Source organism: Vanellus vanellus, assembly GCF_965231255.1.
Source record: "Vanellus vanellus genome assembly, chromosome: 11".
In the NCBI taxonomy this organism is placed as follows: domain Eukaryota; kingdom Metazoa; phylum Chordata; class Aves; order Charadriiformes; family Charadriidae; genus Vanellus; species Vanellus vanellus.
The window spans coordinates 1,916,079-1,937,396 of NC_138916.1; the positions used below are offsets into that span (position 1 = coordinate 1,916,079).

At 46.6% G+C, this 21,318-nt stretch overlaps 1 protein-coding gene across 1 annotated transcript in view; it reads right to left on the minus strand.

The window, feature by feature from the left end:
- The window catches only part of MYO9A (myosin IXA), a gene marked incomplete at its 3' end in the record, with an annotated part of 188,112 nt that overhangs the window by 3,684 nt on the left and 163,110 nt on the right, over positions 1-21,318 (minus strand). Inside the window, exons 25-40 of the mRNA XM_082488802.1 lie at positions 19,006-20,652; positions 17,479-17,560; positions 16,732-16,944; positions 11,703-11,815; positions 11,125-11,282; positions 10,312-10,535; positions 9,753-9,869; positions 8,877-9,065; positions 7,872-7,919; positions 7,072-7,183; positions 6,129-6,190; positions 3,710-3,902; positions 3,015-3,143; positions 2,568-2,673; positions 1,957-2,088; positions 745-868 (exon numbers count right to left, since the gene is read on the minus strand). Coding sequence (XP_082344928.1) covers positions 745-868; positions 1,957-2,088; positions 2,568-2,673; positions 3,015-3,143; positions 3,710-3,902; positions 6,129-6,190; positions 7,072-7,183; positions 7,872-7,919; positions 8,877-9,065; positions 9,753-9,869; positions 10,312-10,535; positions 11,125-11,282; positions 11,703-11,815; positions 16,732-16,944; positions 17,479-17,560; positions 19,006-20,652 — 3,649 coding nt within the window. The remainder of the gene's footprint in view (positions 1-744; positions 869-1,956; positions 2,089-2,567; positions 2,674-3,014; positions 3,144-3,709; positions 3,903-6,128; positions 6,191-7,071; positions 7,184-7,871; positions 7,920-8,876; positions 9,066-9,752; positions 9,870-10,311; positions 10,536-11,124; positions 11,283-11,702; positions 11,816-16,731; positions 16,945-17,478; positions 17,561-19,005; positions 20,653-21,318) is intronic.

Genomic DNA, 21,318 nt, shown 5'->3' on the forward strand with positions numbered 1-21,318 from the left:
CAAAAAACCCGTTTCTGTTCATTTTTATGGTTTGGGTTTTTTTTTTTTTTTTTTAAACTGGTATGAGCAGGGCAGCTCTGCGGCACCAGCCCCACAATCTTGGGCAGCCCCTGCTTGGATTTCATCACCAAAAAAGCAGGAGCAACGTGTCCCTGAGGACCACAGTGGGCAGGTCCAAAGCAGAGAGGCCACTCGGCTCCTTAGCCCAAGCCTGGGACGACCGAGCTGGGCCGAGTCCGTCCCTCTCCCGCAGCCCAACAAGCCAAGCGCAGCGTGCATCTGCAGCCCGCCGGCCCCGCGGGAAGCATGGAAGCTCAATGAGATGGGTTTGAGGCTCCCAGAAAGGCAGTGCGGGAGCAGGGAGAGCCTTTGGGGAGCTCATTTTGGGTTCAGATAATGTGATTGAGCACAAAAAAGAATGGTCCAGGTCTCCCATGGGGCAATGTCGAGCCGGTCAATGAAAGGCTTGACTCAACCCAGGACCAAACAAGCTCAAATGAAGGTGGAAACGTTGATCAGGAGCATCTGAGCTGGAGTGACCATGTTTCCACCTCCTCATGCTTTGGGAGGACTCCCTGCAAAGGCGAGGAGCCACCACGGGCCTGAGGGTCCCTGTCCTGGGGAAGATGGTGTAGGAGGTTGCGAGGGGTTTGGGAGGCTGGGATAAGCAGGAGAAGATAAGACAGGGTTGCTACAGGGGCAAGGAGAGGACAGGAGGGGACACAGATGGCTTTGGCATCTCACCATTGATCTGCGGATCAAGGAAAGGCGGCTCTTGGCTTTGTTCTCCGCAAACTCCAAGCTGTTGATGTCCTTGAGACGAGCCTTGTATTTGTTCATCTGCTCGATGACGATTAATTCTACGCAACTAATGGGGGAAAAAAACAAAAAGAAGACAAAATGGGAGGAGGAAATGATTTGATCTGAGCTGTCTCTCTCTCTCGCCTGAAGATCTGCCCTGATGGAAAGGCACGGAAGGAGAAAGATCCAGCTGGAAACCAGAGTAGTGGAAATTCCCTTAAAAAGAGTGATAACAGGCCATGGATGGATCAAGGAACTTGGACTAGAGAAATTAAAGATCTCCAAGGATGCCACTGGAGAAATTTTCCCCCCTTGGAAGAGGGATCAAGGAAATACAAACCTGGGGAAGGTGGGTTGCTTCCAGCTCGCTTGCACACATGCTGCAGCGAGCTTGGTTAGCTGAGCTGTTGAATGATGTCAGGAGTGCATTCGGGGGAAAAAAAATAATCCTTTCTACATATTAAAATTAGAGGATGCGCTATAGTTAAAGTCTAAGGGAGAAGCTACAAAGAAGTCCTGTTGAAGGATGAGTGCTTCTACCAGCTGGGTCTCCAAGCACATCCCGGTCTTCAACAATTTTAAGACTTACTGGAGGTAAACCCACCGCTTTCAGAAGCCCAGCCCTTCACTGGATGGTTTCCGTTAGTATAATTGTCTCCATTATCAATTTTTAAATCTATTTAATACAAGTCAGACTGAATTTGGGCAAGTGCTTCACTTTTTCTCAGTAAAACCTTTGCAATTATGTCAAATACCTTAAAGAAATCTAAATATGCGACATTAAGGTTGCCGCAGACCAAACAAGCTCACCTCCTCACATAAAAACCACCAAATTAAGATCTGCTTGCCATAAATGGTATTAACTATAAAACCACATCAGCACAAACTCCACCTTTTTCTGCTGAGACATGCCAGGCAGAAGCGCAAGCTGATCTACTCCTACGGATCCTTCATCGCTTAAAAATCCCCGTTCAATAACCTCTTGGGGACTGAGAGAATATGACATATCTTCATGAAGATGCATTTTATTTGTTTATAATTTCCGTGCTAAAGCTCTCTACTTGTGATCCATTTAACCGTACTAAGGGTTATCAAGACGTGCGTGGTGACATGGCAATAGTTACGGAGCTGGATCATCCAGCACCACATTCTTACGTGGTTGTTTTACTGATGTCCTGAACGCTCTGCAGCGGGTCCGTCGTATCAGGGCAGCGGAGGATACAGGGAGCAAAGACGATGGCCAAGGCATTTGCTGACATGCGATTGGTCTCTTCTTGAAGGGCAATCCTAAAAAAAATAGGGATTAAGAAACAAGTCAGAGGTGAAGGCACCTCCACTGCACCTCTTCCACATGGCCACGCAGGAATAGAGGAGATGACATTTCTACAGTGCAATCTTGCTCTGCTAGCAAGTGCACTGCTTCTTTCTTTCTCCATCAAGCAGAGCATGTTTGCTCTGCTTGATGGAGAAAGCCAAACCTGAAGATATCTCAGATGTTCCCAAGGCAGGGAAACGACAAGTGTTTTCCACCCAAAAAACCTGTCTCTACAGTGGCAGGAGGCACCATGGACCCACAGGCACCATGAGAGACCAGAGCACTGTGGAGGTTGCTCACCAATACAAGCATCACTTGGAGAAAGAGCTCTGGGGCCGCCTCCTGGGAGACATGACGGACCTGAAAGCTCTTCCCTCTCCCTTGCCCACCTGCTTTCGGTCTCACCTATTTCGGTATGAAGGATGCCTGAAGCTGCCCTGGCCCAACGTACCTCACCAGGTGGAAGATGAGACGCTCCAAGGTGCTGAGATGGGTGCGGGAGAGCTGGTCTATGACCGAATACACTCCCCGCACTGTCTCCTTCCTCTCCTGGAGGCCTGCGAAGAAAGCACCAGTGTTTAGGGGCAGCTTTTACTGCTTCCTCCTATTTAAAACGATACCTTCTTAACACTTACTTACTTTACTACTTAAAAGATGGATCTTCTGGCTAATGGTTTGGGCTGAAATCTGCCACCAAAGGCAAGACTGAACTGCCCATGGCTTTGTGTAAAAAAACCCCAAACCCTTACAAACAAAAACTCAGACTTTGAAATCAAGTAAATACAACTTGGTAAAACCAGCTGGTTTGGCCACAAAGAGTAGAAGAAAAAGTTTGGCGCTAAAAGCGGCCACCGTTTCCCTCTGCCAAGGGAACAGGATAGCAAAGGAGGCTCCTTACCCATCGCCCGCAGAAACTCCTCGTAGAGCTCGAAGGTCATGAGAGGGTTGGGCAGATCTCGGAGCCACTGCTTGAACACGCTGGCGATGACGTGGATATTGTAGTCGTCTAAATTCACATTCTCGATGTCTGGGTTTGGCAGCAGATTGAGGAAAAAGAAAAAAACCAAGAGGCAACGATCAATCTGAAGCTGTTAGTGAAGCCAGAGGGCTGGACTAGATGACCTTTAAAGGTCCCTTCCAACCCAAACCATTCCATGATAAGCTACTCCTCTATGATAGAAAACATTCATGTGCCACCCCAAAACCACACTGAGTTTAACGGCAAGAAATCCAGCGTTTGATTTCAGCTCCACATGTTAAAATTAGAGAGAAATGCATTTTCCAGGGCAACTAACCTTAGGAGGGACAAAGGATTTCTCTTCTTGCTGGCATCTATTGCTATGTTTAAGTAAGGCAGTGTCTTCCCTCAACTAGAATGACTTTTTACACATATCGGACCCAAAAAAGCATGAATAGATGACTTGAGTTTTGGTTGGAGATGTGAAAGCATCACTTGCACAGCCCACAGTGTGGGAAAGCCAGGACCGCTCCCTTGTTTCGCCCTGATGATGCATTCCACCCTTCCTCACATCCAGCTTTGCTGTTGCACAGATTTTTTTTCCCCGTGGTTTTTTTTTTTTTTCCACCGTTTACCTGTATCAAGTCCTTGCCGCAGCTCCTTGATCTTGTTGGTGGACCCTGATTTTCTGTAAATGCCCTCTGTGTACAGCCCATGCATTTCGATGTAGTTGATGAGCTTCTCCACCAGCACCGGCACCGCTCGATCCTCACTGGTCAACCGGGAGAGCTCCACACCGAACTGCCGAGATGACAGCTCGGGGTCATACTGGAGAGGAAAAGGCAAAAAAGAGTTTTAAAATCTTTTTAGGAAACAATGCTGGTGCAACGCTTGGATCCAACTGCTATTCAGACTTCTTTAGCTGATCCAGGTGACATGCAAGAGGACAGGACAGCCAGCAATGTACATCTTCGGTCTCCAGACATGCACCTGAAGTCATAAGGTTTGGATTTTCTTGCTTTAACCACCCCACTGTGGTTATATTCTCAGCCTGGCAGAGCCACTGCAGCCGGGCATGGTCCTCCTCCATCTTCTCCCCCTTTGGCACCATTTCCAGGGATAATTTCACTCCCCAAAGAGGATGCATAAAGCAGAACAGGTAAATCTGAGTCTCAGGTACTTAGATCAACTCGCAGCATTGGCAATTACAAAACGTCTGTGAACAAATGTGACACCAAAATAACAGCATGGAAGAAAACATCTACATCTGTCAGGAAAGACCCTTTTTCAAGCTGCAAATGCTCACTGGAGATGTGATATCTGGCAAATTCAAATGTGAACAAAGTCCTCCTGCATGGAAGGTTCTTGATGAGAAAAGTTAAAAGAGCCAGTAAGATTTTGACACAAATGCCCGGCCCCAGTGAAAGGAACATGAGATGGCACACCAATCCAGTCACCAGCAAGACGGTGGTGACTGTGACACAGGTCACAGCACCCCTTATAAGCACTCCTGCATCTTTGTTTTTCCCATTCAATGTCATCCTTTCATCAACGCTTGTCAACTTTATGAGATGATGTGGGGAAGATAACCATGCTGTTTCATGCTCTGGGGAAAAAAAAACACCCCAGGATCATCTGGTCTCAGCTACCAGTTGAAATTCATCACCTGCTGCTCAACCAGCCCGCTGGGCTGCCAAAACCATCAGCAAATGCGATGCCACAAACCCCATGTGCTACTTTACTCAAGTCGAGTAGCTCTGAGATGAGGACCAAGCATGGGTGAAAGCAATTCTATGGCCATTGAGAGATATGAGCTTGATGGTTGCTCAAGTTCACCATAGATCTGGAGAAACAGATCCAGTCTGGGACAAGGCTAACAGTTACAGAATCAACCGTTGTCGGAAAATAAAGACCTCTTTCTCAAACATAATAGATGGTTTGTGGCTCCCTGTTGCTGCAAACAACCCTAAAAATATTAATCCACTAAGCACAGGCAAGCCAGAGTCTTCCTAAAGAAGGATGTCCGACTGCCTAAGTGGAAAGCTACCATGGAGACACGGTGAACTTGCTTCCCTGGTTACAGCACAAAAACTTCCTTGTGCAGAGAAACCCCAAGAATTGAGAAGGCTCCAAGCATCTCTGGGCTTGTCTGAAAAAAAATTTATCAGAGATCTCATTGAACTTCCCAGATTTTAAAGCAGAAACTCATATGAGGCGTTCCCAGCTCTTGCAGAAATACTGCCAGAAAGGGAGACAGTCCAGCAAAAATACTATAAATATTCAAAACACAAATATATTCAAATATACATATATACCTTCAAATATATATGTTTGCAATGTACATATTCAGATTATTTCTTGGGAAAAATGTAATCATGCAGCTTTATGCTGGCTGTATATTATGGAGGCTGTTCTTCCTCCAGAAGCCTCCCAGGGAGCTGATAAAGCTTTGCACACATTATTATTCCGGCTGTCTTAATATTCTTTGGGGCACAAAAGAAACTATTTAAAAGAAAACCCACCAAATCTTGATGATTCATTGTTAGCCGGGGCGACCTGCTGCATTCATTCACTGTTCTCCATGCCCTTAAACCCAGCAATCAATATTTAATTCCCCTCTAAGGAGGACGGTGAGTGCTTGAGCATCCTCCACCCACCCTTCCTCGCTCAGCTTTTATTTGGGGACCGTGCCATGAGCCTGAGCAGGGACCAGCGAGGTCAAGAATAACCCCACATTTAAGAACAACCCCACACTTCTAAGTCCTTAAAAGCTACGAAACAAGGCAGCTTTCTATTATTCAGTGTGGTTCCAAGGGCAGGGAACATCACTGCAACATCTGCTGCATGACTGGGCAGATATATAGTGATGCATCGCTGCGTTACTCCCAAAATACATGCAAACACCGAAGCACCGGCTGGAGAGACCTTCAGGGATCTCTCCTGCTCGAAGGAGGGTTATTGCCAGCATGATATCAAGTTCGGTGCCTCTAAACATTTTTTATACAAGCCACTTGAAAGGTATTTAATGAAAGAAAAAGAACAAGAGATATTTACCTTTTTGGAGCACTTGGTCGTGGTTTTAAGACAGCACTTCTTGTGACAAGCATATTTACATACTGCAATGAAGAAAAATAGTATTTAATAATCCAAAAAGTCACATCGCTGGAGCAATATGAATTAAGATGAATTAAGTAGCTCCTGTCAGGACTAGCAGGTCAAAAGCACACTGAATTTGCAGTGGAAACTCCAAATTCACCAAGTCTCTATTAGATCCACTCAAACCAGAAAAAGAAAAATGAAGTCTTTAATTTTAAAGGTCCCATATTTAAGTCCCTGAAACTTTAAAAAAAATCTCTGATAGATCAAGTTGGAAAATAATCCGTGAGTCAATGAGATATCAGACACGGATACCCTTAAAGAGGTTGGAAGTAGCACCTAATTTTCAACCTTCCTGCACTGGACATCAGCCTGAAATACCACAGGGTTCATACTTTCAACCTGGTCAAAGGAATGTTGGAAAACCCAAAGTAATGGGATCAACCTTTCCATCAGCCCTCCTCCGTTTTCCTGATCTCCCCAAAATTTCATGTGCCTGGAGGTCAAATAGGCTAAGCCAAAAGAACTGGCCATGGTCATGAGACCCACAGGCCTCCTATGGGCTGAAGCCCTACGGCACGTTTGCCATACTCGACTCTACCATCCTTCTTACCGTGACACTGAAATATGGCTTGACCATATGGGATGATGATATGACCTCATGGGATAAGATGTGTAACGCAAAGCTCCCACAACACTAACTGTACCATGAGAACTGGAAGGATTGCTAGGATGGACTTAATAGCTGACTTCAGAAACCCTTAAGATCTGTCCCAAAAGTTCTTCTAATGTGAAAAAAGCCAAATTATTTGAGGGTGGGGTTGCAAGAAACCTTTCAAAATCCAAAACCTCACCACTGTGATATAAGCACATGAAAAAAGACCAAAGAGAGCATGCTTACATTTACAAACAGAAGCCCTGTCCATTATCCAGATCAAGGAGGAACAATATTCACAGTAGGTGGGGATGCTGTACTGGGTCGCCTTGAAAATGTGACCGTTGTGCTCTTCCACCTGCAATGATAAAGGTTGGGTGGTGAGAAAAAGGAGATGGGTGTTTGGTCTGCAGCAAAACTGGGAGATGAACACAGTCAGCTCTCCAACTTTTAGCTGTTATTTGCTTTTATTTGCTATTTTTGTTTCCTTTTCAGCCCAATAACCCCATAGGCAACCCAAACGGACATCCAGCCTGTACGGGAACTGTACCATCATGCAAGCAGGTTAGAAACTGTGTTCGTCTGAGGTTGGCTGGTCAACTTCTCCATGTTAAGAACATCATTTATGCACCCATGGCCCCTTTTTCCTCTGCACCTGCATGCTCCCTAGTACTATCATATCCTCTAGGAAAAAAGGAGATGTAATCCCCTACATCTCTGATATTGGAGATGTAAAACACGCACTGTAAGTTTGTGCAAAACCACAACACACCACTTTCTGTATCTCTCTCAGTTCTTCTATAATAACTCTTGACATTACGTTTACCGTCTTGACAGATGTGGGACGTGTTTTCAGAGAGAAACCTACAGCAAACCTTGATCAAGCAAACCAAATCCACCTCGTGCATCTTTCTAGCACGTCTTTTCATGGCTGTGATGTTCAGATCTCAGCACAGGACGTGTCATGAGCAGATCTCTTATTGCTCATCATCCTGGCCACAAGGATGTTAACTTTTTAACGTGCAGGCACAAAGTGCTCGACTCACCACATCAGTTTCCTTTTTTCTTCTCTTTTTTCGTTCCGTTTTTGGCACCTGGTATGAGAAAGAGATTTAAGCATATTTACGGGCAATTTCCCCAGGTAAGGCGTACAGAGGGCTCTTATCTAATATTGCCCACTGCTTTGCAGCCTCATCCTCCAGTGCACCTGCAGCCCCAGCAGAGTCACCACAGAAAACTCTGCTACGGATCACCCCGTATTCAGAAACTGCCAGGACAACTGTCCCCATATTCATCTCAGAGTTGAGATTAGCTGCTCCTCTAGCTCCAAGTCCAGCATCAATGACCTAAAGCTCTCCCATCTCATGCAAGACACTCAAGGAGAACGTGGCACAGCATGGTAACTGGAGCCTCTCCGAAGAAAACCTGCCTGGAGAGGAGCCTGGGGAGGACTTGGAGCAGAAGAGCCAGAAGATGGGCTACTTATACAATAATCACCATCTCCCAAACCCAACCTGAGACCCTGTGGTTGGCCTCACAGACAATATGAAGCAGAAAGCGAGGAGGCTGGGTTTGTGAAAGGCTCACTGCAAGCTCTGACTGCCCTAAAAACTGTCGACCCTGAGGACAGCCACTGCCTATGTCCCCTTCTTCTGCAACCCAACCGATGGTGAAGTATGTGGTCACTCGGGACTAGGAAACCTTGTATCTTTTTCACTTTCCTTTAAAGATTGACACCCCCCCCCCCCCCCCAACCTAAAAAAGAAGCACCAGAATCTGCCTTTCCAACCATCCACAGATGGTTGCAGCTTTGCCCTGGAGACATCTACATGTTGGCGTTGGCACTGACCAAGGTTCCGCTCAGTCCAGACGTGAACTGGGGTTTGTGAAACACAACCAATGAATCATGCCTTGCATGCCGGCTTATGTTGTCCACCTCAGCTTAAAGCAGAGGTGAAGACAACAGAGGCTCCCATGTGTCTACAGAGAGCGTTACCCCACGGATAGACAATTCCCAAATCTTCAAGGGGTTTAAGAAAAGTGCCGATTACCTTCACGGCGGTGTAGTCCAGTGGTTTGTACTCTATCATATATTCATCCAGGAAGACTTTGAAGGTATTGACCCAGACTTTAACTGGAGACTCACTCCAGTCCCTCTGTTCAAGCCTCATGGTCTTCTCCAGAATCTGCTCGAATAAGGCGTAGAGGTCCTTATAGCGGATGCTTTTCCCATCATCCATCTTTTAAGGAAACAAGCAAAAAGAAAAGCAATTTTTATACATCCCACATTGCCTATTCTGCTCCAGACAATTATTTCAGCCTGACTGGCTTCCAACTGCTCAGGGAAAGTCCAAATATGATTAAAAGAAGGAAAAAAGGATCATCTAATAGAGAGTTGTTTCGTGACCTTTGGGAGGATGGCTTCTCAGTGTGCAAAGCAGGAGGACGTTAAGTGCCAGCTCAAGTCTTAGAGGGAACTTTTCATACAATCTGGGCAATAAAATAGCTTTTTTTGATCACTGTGATCATAAGCCATAGCAATCATTGCTCAGATTCAGAAGCAGCAGAAGAGCAGAGCTCCGCATTGCTTAGATGTCTCTACCACTTGTAAACATAACACAAAGGTTTCCAAGCACTTTGGGTGGCAAATAGGAGTTTATTGACTTACTGTCATCTCTCATTTGATGGGGAGCGAGCTGTAACGAAAAGATCAGAAATCTCCACTCAATGTATTTTGAGAGCTGGCTAATGAGGAAGAGTTAGTTCGAATTTACAGCGCATGGGACTGAATACAAAGGAAGAGCATCCATCCTTTGGGATGAGCAGACCAGGAATGGAAAGCTCAGCCACATCTCCACCACCAGGAGACCCAGAGCATCTCATTTCTCCTGGAGGTGGAAGTTCTCAGCTGTCAGCCAGTCACTTACTGCCAGTGCCGAGGAGTAAAAGCTGAAGATATTTTGTCGGAATTCCTTCAGTGCTTTCTTGAACACGACGTCTACCAGTGTGTCCTTCTTGCTGTCCTCGTTATCCAGTTCATTCATCTGGGAAACCAAAGGGGTTTATGCACCCACACCACTTCGGCTGGGCCGAGCACTGCGTGAGATGAAGCAGCACTAACGAGCAGCTGCTCCACCACAGGCAGACAATGTTAATAATGATTACAAGGCCGTTTCTCCTGCATGCAAACTAGAAACACGAGCATTTCCCCACAGCCTTCAGCTCCTGCCCTCCTAGGTCACTCATTTCTGATGCCACCGGGGGCAGCTCAAAGCAACGGAAGCACTGAAGCTGCTGTGATGACCACGTGGTGTATGCACAGTGTGCCCACCTTTTCTCCCAAGCCTGCCCTGGTGCGTGCTGTGCACCTGTAGGTTAATTATTAGTATTGCTACTGCTGCCCCCAGGATAATTTTGGCTTTGTTGTCTCTGTCTCCTCTTCAAGCTCTCTGATGATTTAACTGGAGCAGCGAGGACAGGAGTTACCTTTTTCAGGAGAAACTCATCCATGCTCTTCAAGTCGCTAGCGCTGGTTATGATCTGCAGCGAGTCGTTCTGCCACTGCACGGGCTCCAGAGCCACGTTGCTGATCTTGACGCTGCGCTTGCGTTTCACTTTGGGAGAGGGCTCCTTGTTCTCCTTAAACTCCCGCCGGTAGATACCGGACAGCTCGGGACTCCGTGGCGGGGTCAGGTGGTGAGGACCCAACTCTACAGGTGATAATTTAAAAGGAGAAAAGAGATTGAAGAGTAGATGAAAAATAATTCTGCCACTAAAACAAGGAGATGAGCATCGGAATAAACCTGCGGAGGAGAAAAGCACTGTGTGGTACTCATTGGAAGATTAAATGTCATTTCTCCTTTGGTTATTTCCTCCGTCAAGCAGGGAAACAGCTGTCCATGTCCAGACGGCTGCCAGGAGGATTAGCAACACAGAATTCCTTGAGACCCATTTTGGATCCCACCCTCTAACCTACTTGCCACCATTTTGGGTTGACGCCGTCCATGAATGCAAGAGATGTGAACCAGCACGGACGTTCGATTTGCGCAGCTTCCCAACTTGTTTTCCCACAGCAGCTAGACCACACCATCGTACACAATACTCCCATTTACTGATGCCCTAACCCTACAGATAAGCCAGCCTTCCATGGTTCGATACCTTTACCCAAGCCCCTACATATTGAGCTACGCTGGGTTGTAGCGTAAAGCCAGATTTACATTAGCTTTTCCCTCTGCCGTGAGACCGAACGCAATTTCTCTGCTCCTTACAACACGGGCACCATGCCGCCCCACCACTTACCTTCACCAAGCTGCAAGCCAGAAATCACCTCCCTGCCGGGGGCTTCTTCTTCTGCATACAGCTCTAGCAGCTCAGACTGGGTAGCAAGCTTCTCCCGTGTGGTCTTCTTCTCCCCCTGCTTTCCCTTCACCCAGAACCTCATCTTGGCTCGCTGAGGCCTGGAAATAAGTCGTGGAAAGAGGAACCACCTTAACTAGGAAAATGTACTTCTACCCCAAACTAACCCAAATCTCCCAGACCTTCGTAGTGTTTGAGGAGGCGTTAAATCCACGCAACTTCTACGGGAGAAACCAGGCTATGTGTCCTCAGGAAAGGCAAGAAACTCAAGTTTCACACATACAGTTGGGTGGTTTGGAATGGGACGTCTGGCCCATGTCATTAAAACTTTATCATGATATGAGCAACACACCTCTTCTAATTGAGCATGTCCACAGCCTTCTAGGAAAGGTGGGACAAGTAACTTGTGTGCTTGCTTTGGCTGGTGGAGCTCCAAAGGAGCCAGGGTGGTTCAGCAAGGTGATGGAGAGCAAGAACGATAGAGGAGGGACTTGTCTCCCATCTCCCACCATGTTTCCTACCTCCCATCCGGAGCCAGGCTCTTCTGAGTGGCCGCCAGCTTCCCGATCTCCCCCTGAGACATGGTTTTGTGCAGTTTTGTTTGGCCTTCCCCAGAGGCAAGTCGCTGCACCGTCTGTAACGATTCCAAGCACGACACGTTTAAAAATGAGACAGCTCTTGGGATGCCGGCTGATTTTTTTTTCCTAACAAAAGCTAGACATTTCATCTGTTACATCTTTATTTCTATCTGCCTACAAGTGAAACCCTACAGTCCTGTCAAGCTAGCTACAACTAGCGAAATATTTTAACAAATTCTAAAAAAGAAAGGGATTTCCCTTGCTCCAACTCTACATGAGGTTCAACCTTCTTTCTCCTTGAGCAACCAATGATGCAAATCAGTGTGCACCAAGCGACAGGTCCTCATCACTCAGCCTACACAACTGCTCCACCAGCTTGGTCTGGGCAGCCCAACTCTCCAACCCAGCAGAGCCATGTCAGCCACGACAAAGTAATTTGTGGTGTTCCTAGCACCAAAGGAACCTTCAGCCACATTGGATCTTGTCACCGCAGAGCTTCCTCCTCCAACTCTTGTTGAAGACTTTACAGAAAAGGTGACCAAAATCTTTGTGCCAAGGACACGTCATAATGAAACCTTTAGAAATAAAGAGATTTTGCAGCCTTAATACAAAGGATCTCCTCTTTCACAACCATTTAAAATGCCCTGGGATAATTTTTAAGTGTGAAATGAATTTGCAATAATTCAACTTAACGGGATTCCATTAAATAGCCCAGAAACAGTATCGTCACATTTAAAAAAAAAATAGCATTTTTTGTTCTTTTTTTTTTTTTCTCCAATTGCAGCTGTGATTTCACAGTTTGACTCCTGGAGGAGACACTTTCGGCACAAGGAAAGCAGGGAATCAGGTTGCATCTAAGGATATGGAAGAAGATGGTCAAATATCTGCTGTAGCTTTCCCATAAGTGTCTCAACTGAACACACTGTGGTTTTAAGCATTTCCTTTTCTTCTATTAAAAACATCTCTAATAAAATTATAGAAAATATGGGCTGCAGGAGAATCACATTTACCACATTTACTCTCTTTGAACACCTAATTTTTCACCCCTGGACTAACCTCTCTACCAGCCAGGAGATGGCAGCACATACAGCGAAACTGCCACTGGGAAAGCAAGAAACTGCCTAAACTGTCAAAGGGTTTCTTGTTCCTGTCGCTCTTACAGTTAGGTGATGATCACACATAAATTGCGGATGGATACTGGGGAAAAAAAACACCCTCAAACCCCATAAAAATTATTTCCATCCAGCCCAAACTTACTACTTGCGTTTAAAAACGACCTATGAAAATATTTGCCCCCATGATATAGTTCTGTTCTTGAGTAATTACAACTTTTTAATCACTTTCAGTGGTTTGTTTTTCTTTTTTGAAAATATTTTGTGGAGGCATTTACTCCCTTTTTTCTATTTCAAAGCCATTTCAAGCACATCAGTAAGTGCTGACCGTGGCAGGCAGGCTAAGGGGATCGCCCGAGCAGAGTAGGGGTTGCTCTACAGGACACCACGTACACTTTCTTTTTAAAATATATATCATATCTACTTCACAAGCAGATCTAGTGTACAGCTTCTGGAGCAGAGCAAAGCAAGTGAAACCCCTGGCTCACGCAGAAGCCTGAGTCAAACACATCTGTAAGGCACTTGGTAGACAAAACTGGACAAAGGGTTTTCTACCATTACTACCACCACCTCTCTTTCGCTCTGCCCCAATTCTTGACCTGCTGTCATTCAGCTTTTCTTCTGCTATGACAGCAATCTCTCCAGGTTTTGAAAAGTAAGGACTACAAGGCATTTTTTGGAGTGAGATCCTTCTGTTTGAGGGACTCCTCAAAGAGGCTGTGATGGAAAAGGTCCTTGGCTGGATGGGAAACCTTCTCAGATGCCAAGACAAGCCTCTGCGCTGGAAAATCCCTGGCCAGGGAACACCACAAAGAATCACATGCGGGCAAATGGCAGCAGCCAGGGGGTCTGGAGTTTTCCCCTGGATGAAGGGGGATCAAATATTTTTCCACTGAAAGAACAACTTGGATTTCACCCGCCTGCGCTAGCAAGAGGTAACTGTGGCCAAGCCAGATGACTTGTCCCAGCAGGCAGCAGCGCTACGTGCTGCACTGAAGAGCTTCCTAAAGCGCAATGCTCCCTCTGAATGGCTTAGGACAAGAGATCTTCTTTCATTGCTGGCTATTCAGGCGTGCTTGGGATCAGCTGGTGACAGATACTTGGACTGACGTTTGTCAATTCATGGCTTTAGTATGGAGGTTGGAGCAAAATGACTGCTTCATTATCCAGGTCCCTCTCTCTAAGAGCCTCTGCTAAAGGAGAATTTATTCAGAAGATATATCTGGTGTGGTTTCTCTAACCAAGGCTTTCCATTTATCTACTGCAGGAAAGCTCTCCAGGCTTAGGTGCAAAACAGAAGTGATATTCATATGCGCTGACCACAGCCAGGAGCTATTCCTCCCATTTGTCTCACCGCAAGGCAGGTTAATCCTCGGCTATTCACTAGCCAAAAAACTCAAGCAACCTTTGAAGGCTTGGTCTTGTCTGGAAGCCCTTTAGCCTTAAAGGCACTTTGGAGTCAACTGTACCTTCAGCAGCCACCTTATATACTGGTGCATCTTGGGTTTCAGCTCCGGCCAAAGATGTTCTTGGTCTTTGCTGCTCTGGGATACCCCAGACTTAGGTCAGAAGCATCAGTTTCTGGTGGGCCTCTACTTACCAGCTGGTGATACGCAATCCTTGACTTGATGGTCAAGAAACCAATGGGCAAAACAGGCAGGTTCATGCCAGTGCAGCTGGTGAGCCATCACATGCTCAACTTTGCAAGGTCACACGTGATCTCTCTTTCATCGATCCAGCAGCCCTCGGCCACTGAGCAGCACATTAAAAGAGGCATTTTTAGAAAGTGGTGGCTGGGGGCAGGAGCTGTATGAATAAGCTATTCACTAGCACAGACACCAGCCCACGTGTGACGGCTGCCTGACTTGTCTTCATGTGAACATCACAAGACACAACGAATGTGTCTACACAGACATGAACCTATTTGAGTTTGTACCCAAACCAACACGCACCAGTATTGCTCTATCATATGCTGCAACACCAAACCAGGCTCTGCTAATAAATATGAAGAAGCAGTCCCTAAATTTTGCTATTTGTGGCGAACCTGACCCAGAAAAGCCACAAGCCAAAGGGCTGGTCCCAAACCTGCAACACAGAATACAGATGGACACACTGTACGCGTCAGGACACATAGATGTAGGGTATCGCTGAGCACACGACATCGCGGGTAGCGTTTGCTAGAAAGCAGAACTCAACCACACAAGTGCTGACCACCAGTTAGAGCTAGTGATGGAGAGCAAAGGAGAAGAGGGATACGGGAGAGATGAGAGACAGTTGGCACCTACTACTACTTGCATGCGGTGAGAGCTGTTAAACCAGGTGAGCAGAGTCCCAAGGAGCATTTCTAAAGAGTGGGATGAGCCAAGTCCCTTCCCAAGGATGGAGCTTGCCAAGCGCCTCTCGCATCCCAGCGGGAAAGGTTTCTACGGCTAAATAAGTCCTAACGCTTTGTAAGAGGGTAGTCTCCAGGAACACAGCACGGCACTCCAGGTACGGCACAGCCCCTTGCTCAGGCCTTTCGCCAGGCTATGTAAAATACTACATTTTACTACATAAAATTCTCCCTTTCCTGATCTATAAGCAGGGAGATGCGTGAAGATGCAGCCAAGTGAGCACAGTTCATAGAGCTGCGCCTTTCAATTAGGTTTAGAGTATTCCTGGCTCAAAACCCCTGGAAATTTATCAAGAGCAACCTTAAAAATTCAGGGAATTTGTAAATCTCTGCCCCTTCCTGGGAGGAAATTATCCTGGGAAAAAATTTACCCTTTATAATAAAAGCTGCTAACAGAAAAGTCACAAAAACCTCTCCTTGGCCATCTGGCTTTCCTGGAAAAGCTGATTTTAGGATCGTATGAAATGTTTGCCGGACCCACGGCAATGCCGTAGCACAAAAATACCGCTGACTTCAGTTTTCGTGCTTTTGTTTGGTTTTGTACTCATCTCCACACCCTCTGCGGGAGCAGAGGAGCAAGGCAGCTCTACACAACGCTCCACCTGAGCTCTTAAGGCAGGAGATGATTCCTGGTATTTATCCACACTTCTATGGGAACATCTCCACCACGTTTGGAAAAAAACATGAGTGGGTTGGAAGCCTTTAGCCTCTTCCACTCCTGAAACCTCTGAGTTTGTGATTTTCTGAAAGCAGCTTATCCCGGTGGGAGATTAAGCCTGAGATGCAAATGCTCTGCAGCCCGTGGACCTGCCAAGGGACACCAGTTACTGTGCTTGAAAAAACCACTAAAGTCGGTGGGTTTGTTTTTTTTTTTTTTAAAAAACCCAAAACATTATTTCACTCTCACTGTATTTTTATTGCCCAATTATACATGTTTTTGCTTTCTCTAAGATGCCATCTGCCAGCGTTGCTCCAATAACTGAGGACTGAATAATCATCCGATATTGCGGTTACAGATACAAAATCAAAAGTAATAGGAGGTGCAAGATTTGTATCGTTTTCTTCATTGCCTGTTGCTTTTTGGACAATAATTTGCTTTGATATTTTCTACGGATGTGCGTAGATTGTTTTTAGAGCAAAAGGATCCTAGGGGGACTTTGCTATTGAGGTTATAAAACCAAAGAAAAAAATAGGTGCAATACAAGTTCCAATGCTCCAGGAAAGCTATGGAAACTGTAGCTGATATCAAATCAAGCCAGAAAACATCCCCATAGCCAAGAAAGACAAATGATTTCCCCATTTCGCATCTGTTTCTGCTGTGTTCACTGAGTTTACCCGTCTACAGCATCCTTGGAAGTGGGAGAAGCAGCAGTGGAGGGATCAGTGCAGCTAAGGTTAGCAAAGAAAGGCTCCCGCAGCTCCGCTCGCTCCCTTCTTTCATTTCCCCCACCACGTTGGAAAAAATTACCATTTCGGAGTCACTGTAACAGGCCTGCCCCAGCCGGGCTGCAGGCACCGCCTCGGGATGAGGAGGTTGGTCAGAGGAGAGAAGGAACTCAAAATTGCCATCGTAATCATCTTCCTCCGTATCCCCCTCCCCATCAGCAAAAGTACCTCTAGTCAAGAAATCGGAGCGCGTCCGCGCCATGCGGGCTTTCTTTTTATGGGTCGGTCTGGGAACCTGCTTGACCAAATGATAAAACAAAACAAAACAAAAAAGGTTTTTTTTTTAAATAAAAAGGAGATTCTACTGATGTTTGGCATCCTAGTGTAGCTCAAGTACAGCCTTAAGACATCTCTGAGTGACACTGCCCCCCACGCAGGGGTGCAATATCATATCTAGTGCAAAAAAAAAAAAAACAGGACCAGGAAAAACAAAAACTAAGATAGCACGGTGAAAATGGACAATGATGGATGATACTCAAACGTACGTTAAACCAAACCAAGACAAGACTGTGTTGGACAGCGTTTGCCATCAGGACTGTGAGATCCTTTTTATCCAGAGCTGCTATGACTTAACATTATGAGAGCTTTTTATTTTTAAGAGAAGGTGTGAAGACTGCTGTACCATGATATCCCCCCCTTCCCTATGTCTAGCAGCCCTTGTGCTTTAGAGTTCACTTCTTTGAAGCTTCCAAGGGCAAACTGGCAGAATAAGGTGGGTTTTCCCCCCGCCCTGTTCAATAAAAGAGAAAATAAGCAAGTCACAACTTACCTCTCCTCTGCCAGACCCCGGCATCTTAAACGGCTTCCTAGCTTGTTCACCCTTGGGAAGGCATTGATGATTTGCTTCTCCGCTGAAACACAACAGAACAGAGATATTTAATCTTCTCCTAAGAGTCTTCCCGCAGCGCCAGCTCGGCTCGCAGGAGCGTACAAGTGCCCGAGTACTCAAGACCAAATGACAAGAAGATACGAAGTTCTGCCTGCCAACTCTACCCATCACGGTGGTTACGGATGGTACCTTTTCACTTTGAGATTCTCAAATGTGATCGTTCCGTCACAGAATAAAAAGTAAATTACAGGAATTTTAAATTTTTTTTTTCCCGTTGCTTGTTCTGTGCATGAACCAGGAAAAGAAATGGAATGAAATTTTTCTGGGGGGAAGACTATTCTCAAATACCCACTTCCAAACCAATTCTATAGGACCTCCTGCAGATTTTCATATGAACTGCTTTGGAAGGAGAGCATCATCGCTTTGCATCTAACTTAGTTGCTTTTTGCTCGGCTTACTCTTACTACCATCACTTCCGAATAAAACCCCTCACGATGCTCACACACGAAGGATGCTGCTGGCTCTACCGGGGGCTATTTTTTTACTGACTGCTCCTTTTCCCCATCACGTGTGTCCGGACTTAAAGAACCTGCAAAAATGAAACAGGAATCCCCTCCCGTCACAACGGCACATAAACCACAGGACCACTACACTTGGAGGTACCTCAAGTTATCAACAGGAAACATTCACTGGTCGCCTTGGAAAGCGTGCAGAAGGATTTGGGGGGAGGGGGAGGGAGGGCTAAATGGCCAAAATCTCTCCAAAATTAGACAAGGCAGCTTAAGCAACATGATAGAGTGGGAGCAAACGTTGTCCCGACATCTTGCTGTGGTCTCCAGACCCTGTGACAGAGTAGCCAATCATTTAAACAATGAGACGGAGCTGAATAACTGCTAGGCAGTGTAATTATACATACATACACGTGTAATACATATACAGGCTGTCAAAAGTATGTTCACATCCCAAACTCCCTCTGGAGAGTTGCTGGTTTTTAACCTGCAATAGTAAGACAGTCTGAACGACTTCGCTGGCTGTCTTAATTCTACAGCAAGCAAGAAAAATCCTGACATTTTCTGCCTTCTGATCACCCCCAAATCCTAAGAATTTTTACTTTGTCTTTTACCTTAAGAAATAAACTCCTATCCCTGTTCAGCTAGGGTAAATGAAAACAGTGTCGACTCTCTATTAGTTCACTTCACCTATTGCCCATGATTATCTCCCCTGGCTTACACAATGCCCATCAGATAAGAGACCAAGAAATCACATTTCCAGCTCTTTTTCCTTTTCCTCTGATCTCTGCCCACAATTTTCTAGAAGATCAAGAAACCCATGTTCATTTCACTAGGGTTTTTATACAGTCTCCAGAAACGTTTTGGACCATTTGTATAGAATGGTCTCTATACAGAGAATTGTATAGAATTTGTTCTCAAAAAGCCTACGGAGAAAGCCCACTGTCTTTTTACTCACTGGAGGCCGAAGGGATTGTCTTTTGGTGTGAAGAACATAGTGCTTGCCCTTGTCTCCTCGGTGGCCTGGTTGGGCATTCGGGGTTGCCGGAGGCGCTCTGTCCTCGAGAAATGGCTGCCCGGGAGGTCCCTGGGGTCCAGAGCTGGTCTGGAATGGCACCGGGGTTCCAGCGCTGATCCCGATTGCCCGTCTCTTCGCTCCATGAACATGCTGACAGGTCTGTCTTTGGGGGCACTGTGGGCTGGAGAGCTGCCTCTGGTCCCAACGGTGAGACCTTTGATGTCCACTGAGGAGGTTGGAGTCACACCTGTGGTAGGGCCATGCTCCCCTCTGCTCTGAGGGTGCAGGATGAGGACCGACTGAGGCCGGCTGTCTGTTTTTTTAGTTGGTTTGAGGGATGGGTCTTTCATTCTGCTCTGCTCAGCCCTCTGCAAAGCCTCCACTCTCCCTTGCTGCTCAAAGGCTTTGCGTTGTCTCTCCAGAATTTCCTTCTGCTGACGGATCTGCTCCATCATCTCCCTCTCATTTTGCAGCTGAAGCTGCTTTTGCCGTTCCTCCTTCTCCACGTTGAGCTTTTCCAGTCTCTGGATGACAGAGTCTGGAGAATGAGCCTGTGTTGCAGTCACTGTACCACGTTCCTCTCTCTTGCTAGAGGACTTATCTTCCTCCCCTCCCACAGCTCTGCCCTGGTCTGGCTCAGAGTCCTTCCTGACCTCAGAGAATGTGACTGTCCTCTCCTCTCTTTCCACTACTTTGTTCCTCAGGTTATTCTCCATCAGCTTCACCTTCACATTGTCTTGTGGTGGAACGTAGAAAGTAGGTAGGTTGCTGGAAAGGAAAGTTTCTCTTGGATGCGCCTTGCATATAACATTCTGGGGGTCACAGACCACACGCTCCTTCACGGTGAGGTTATCAGGTAGCTCCAAGTCTGAAGGAATCCTTCTGCAACTGGGTAAATTGCTGTTCACATCTGCTGCACAGAAAGACTTCTCCTGCAGATGAGCCTGGGGACTGCTAGGCACAGAGTCAGTGGAAAACGACTGTGCATCTTGCTCATCTAAAACTAAGGAAACGAGTTTACTTGGGGTATCTTCACAGCTTAACATCTCAAAGCTCCCTTGAGAGCTTTCGCTCTCTGGGGTTCCCTGAGGGGAATGAAGTGCCTCAGATACAATCTCGGTGGACCACCGCCGCTCTTCTGAAGGTGACAGCCCACCAGTGGACCGGACCTTGAGCAGCTCCAAGCTAAATTTTGCCTGTTCCAGTTCACGCATCCTCCGGCTTTCTCTTTTTGCACGAACCACTTTTTTCTGGTTGAGATCCTCCAGCGACTTGGGTCTCTCTCTCACAACAACCTCCTCTTCAGTGTCCATCCCGCTCTGGCTACTGGCTCTCTCGTGCCTTTTGTACAATAAATTCGCAGAAGTATCCAGTGGGTCCATGTGATTCACCCGATTATTCTCCATCAGCAATTTATGTTCCTCTACAGCTCTCACTCGCTCTTCAAATGAGCCATCCTCCCACTTAGATGGGTCAGAGCCCTTAATTTCCAAAGCATCATCTGCCTCCAGTCCATCCTCTTCTCTAACTGACAGGCCATTCTCCAGCTGCATCTCTTTTAATCGTTGCTCTTTCAAAGCTCGAAACCTGCAAGAAAGCAGAAAACCAGCATATTGTTCCTGCATGCCCACTCGTGTCCCTTCAAGGTACTGCACTGGTGGCAGGTCATCACCACCACCATCATCACCTCACCACTGTTGGCATCTCAAGCAACCCTCCTTGCACATCTGGTGCAAGACAATGCGAGTGCACGTTCAGTTTTCAACTGTCTCCTCTTATGCCATCTCTCCTACTCCAGAACTGCCCCAACGCACCTGAAAGCTCCTCTCGTGCTGACGGCAGCAGCTCCAGCCTCCATCCCCGGTCTAGCTTGTTTGTAAGCTGACAGAGCCAGAAGAGCGTAACCCATCGCACCCCCTTGGCTTCTCCATCTTCACCATCCTGCCCGGGCTGCCTCCGGTACAGCTAGCAGGGACTCGCGCCCTGTGCCAAGAGCTCTTTGCAGCTCCCAAATCTTCCACCCTATGTCAAGGTGCTCCACACCTTGTAGGCAGCACCTCCGGAGAACGAACCAAGACCTGCCCTGTGGCCAGCAAGCCAAGGCATGGTTGGAAGCCCTCTCCCCTTTGCAGCAGCTGGCTCCAGTATCTCCTGTCCCTGCCAGACAGCACAGCAACTAGATCGGTGAGGCAATCCGAGTTAAAAATAGGCTACTTAAACTGGTGCTGCTGCCAAGGGGGGAAAAAAAGCCTC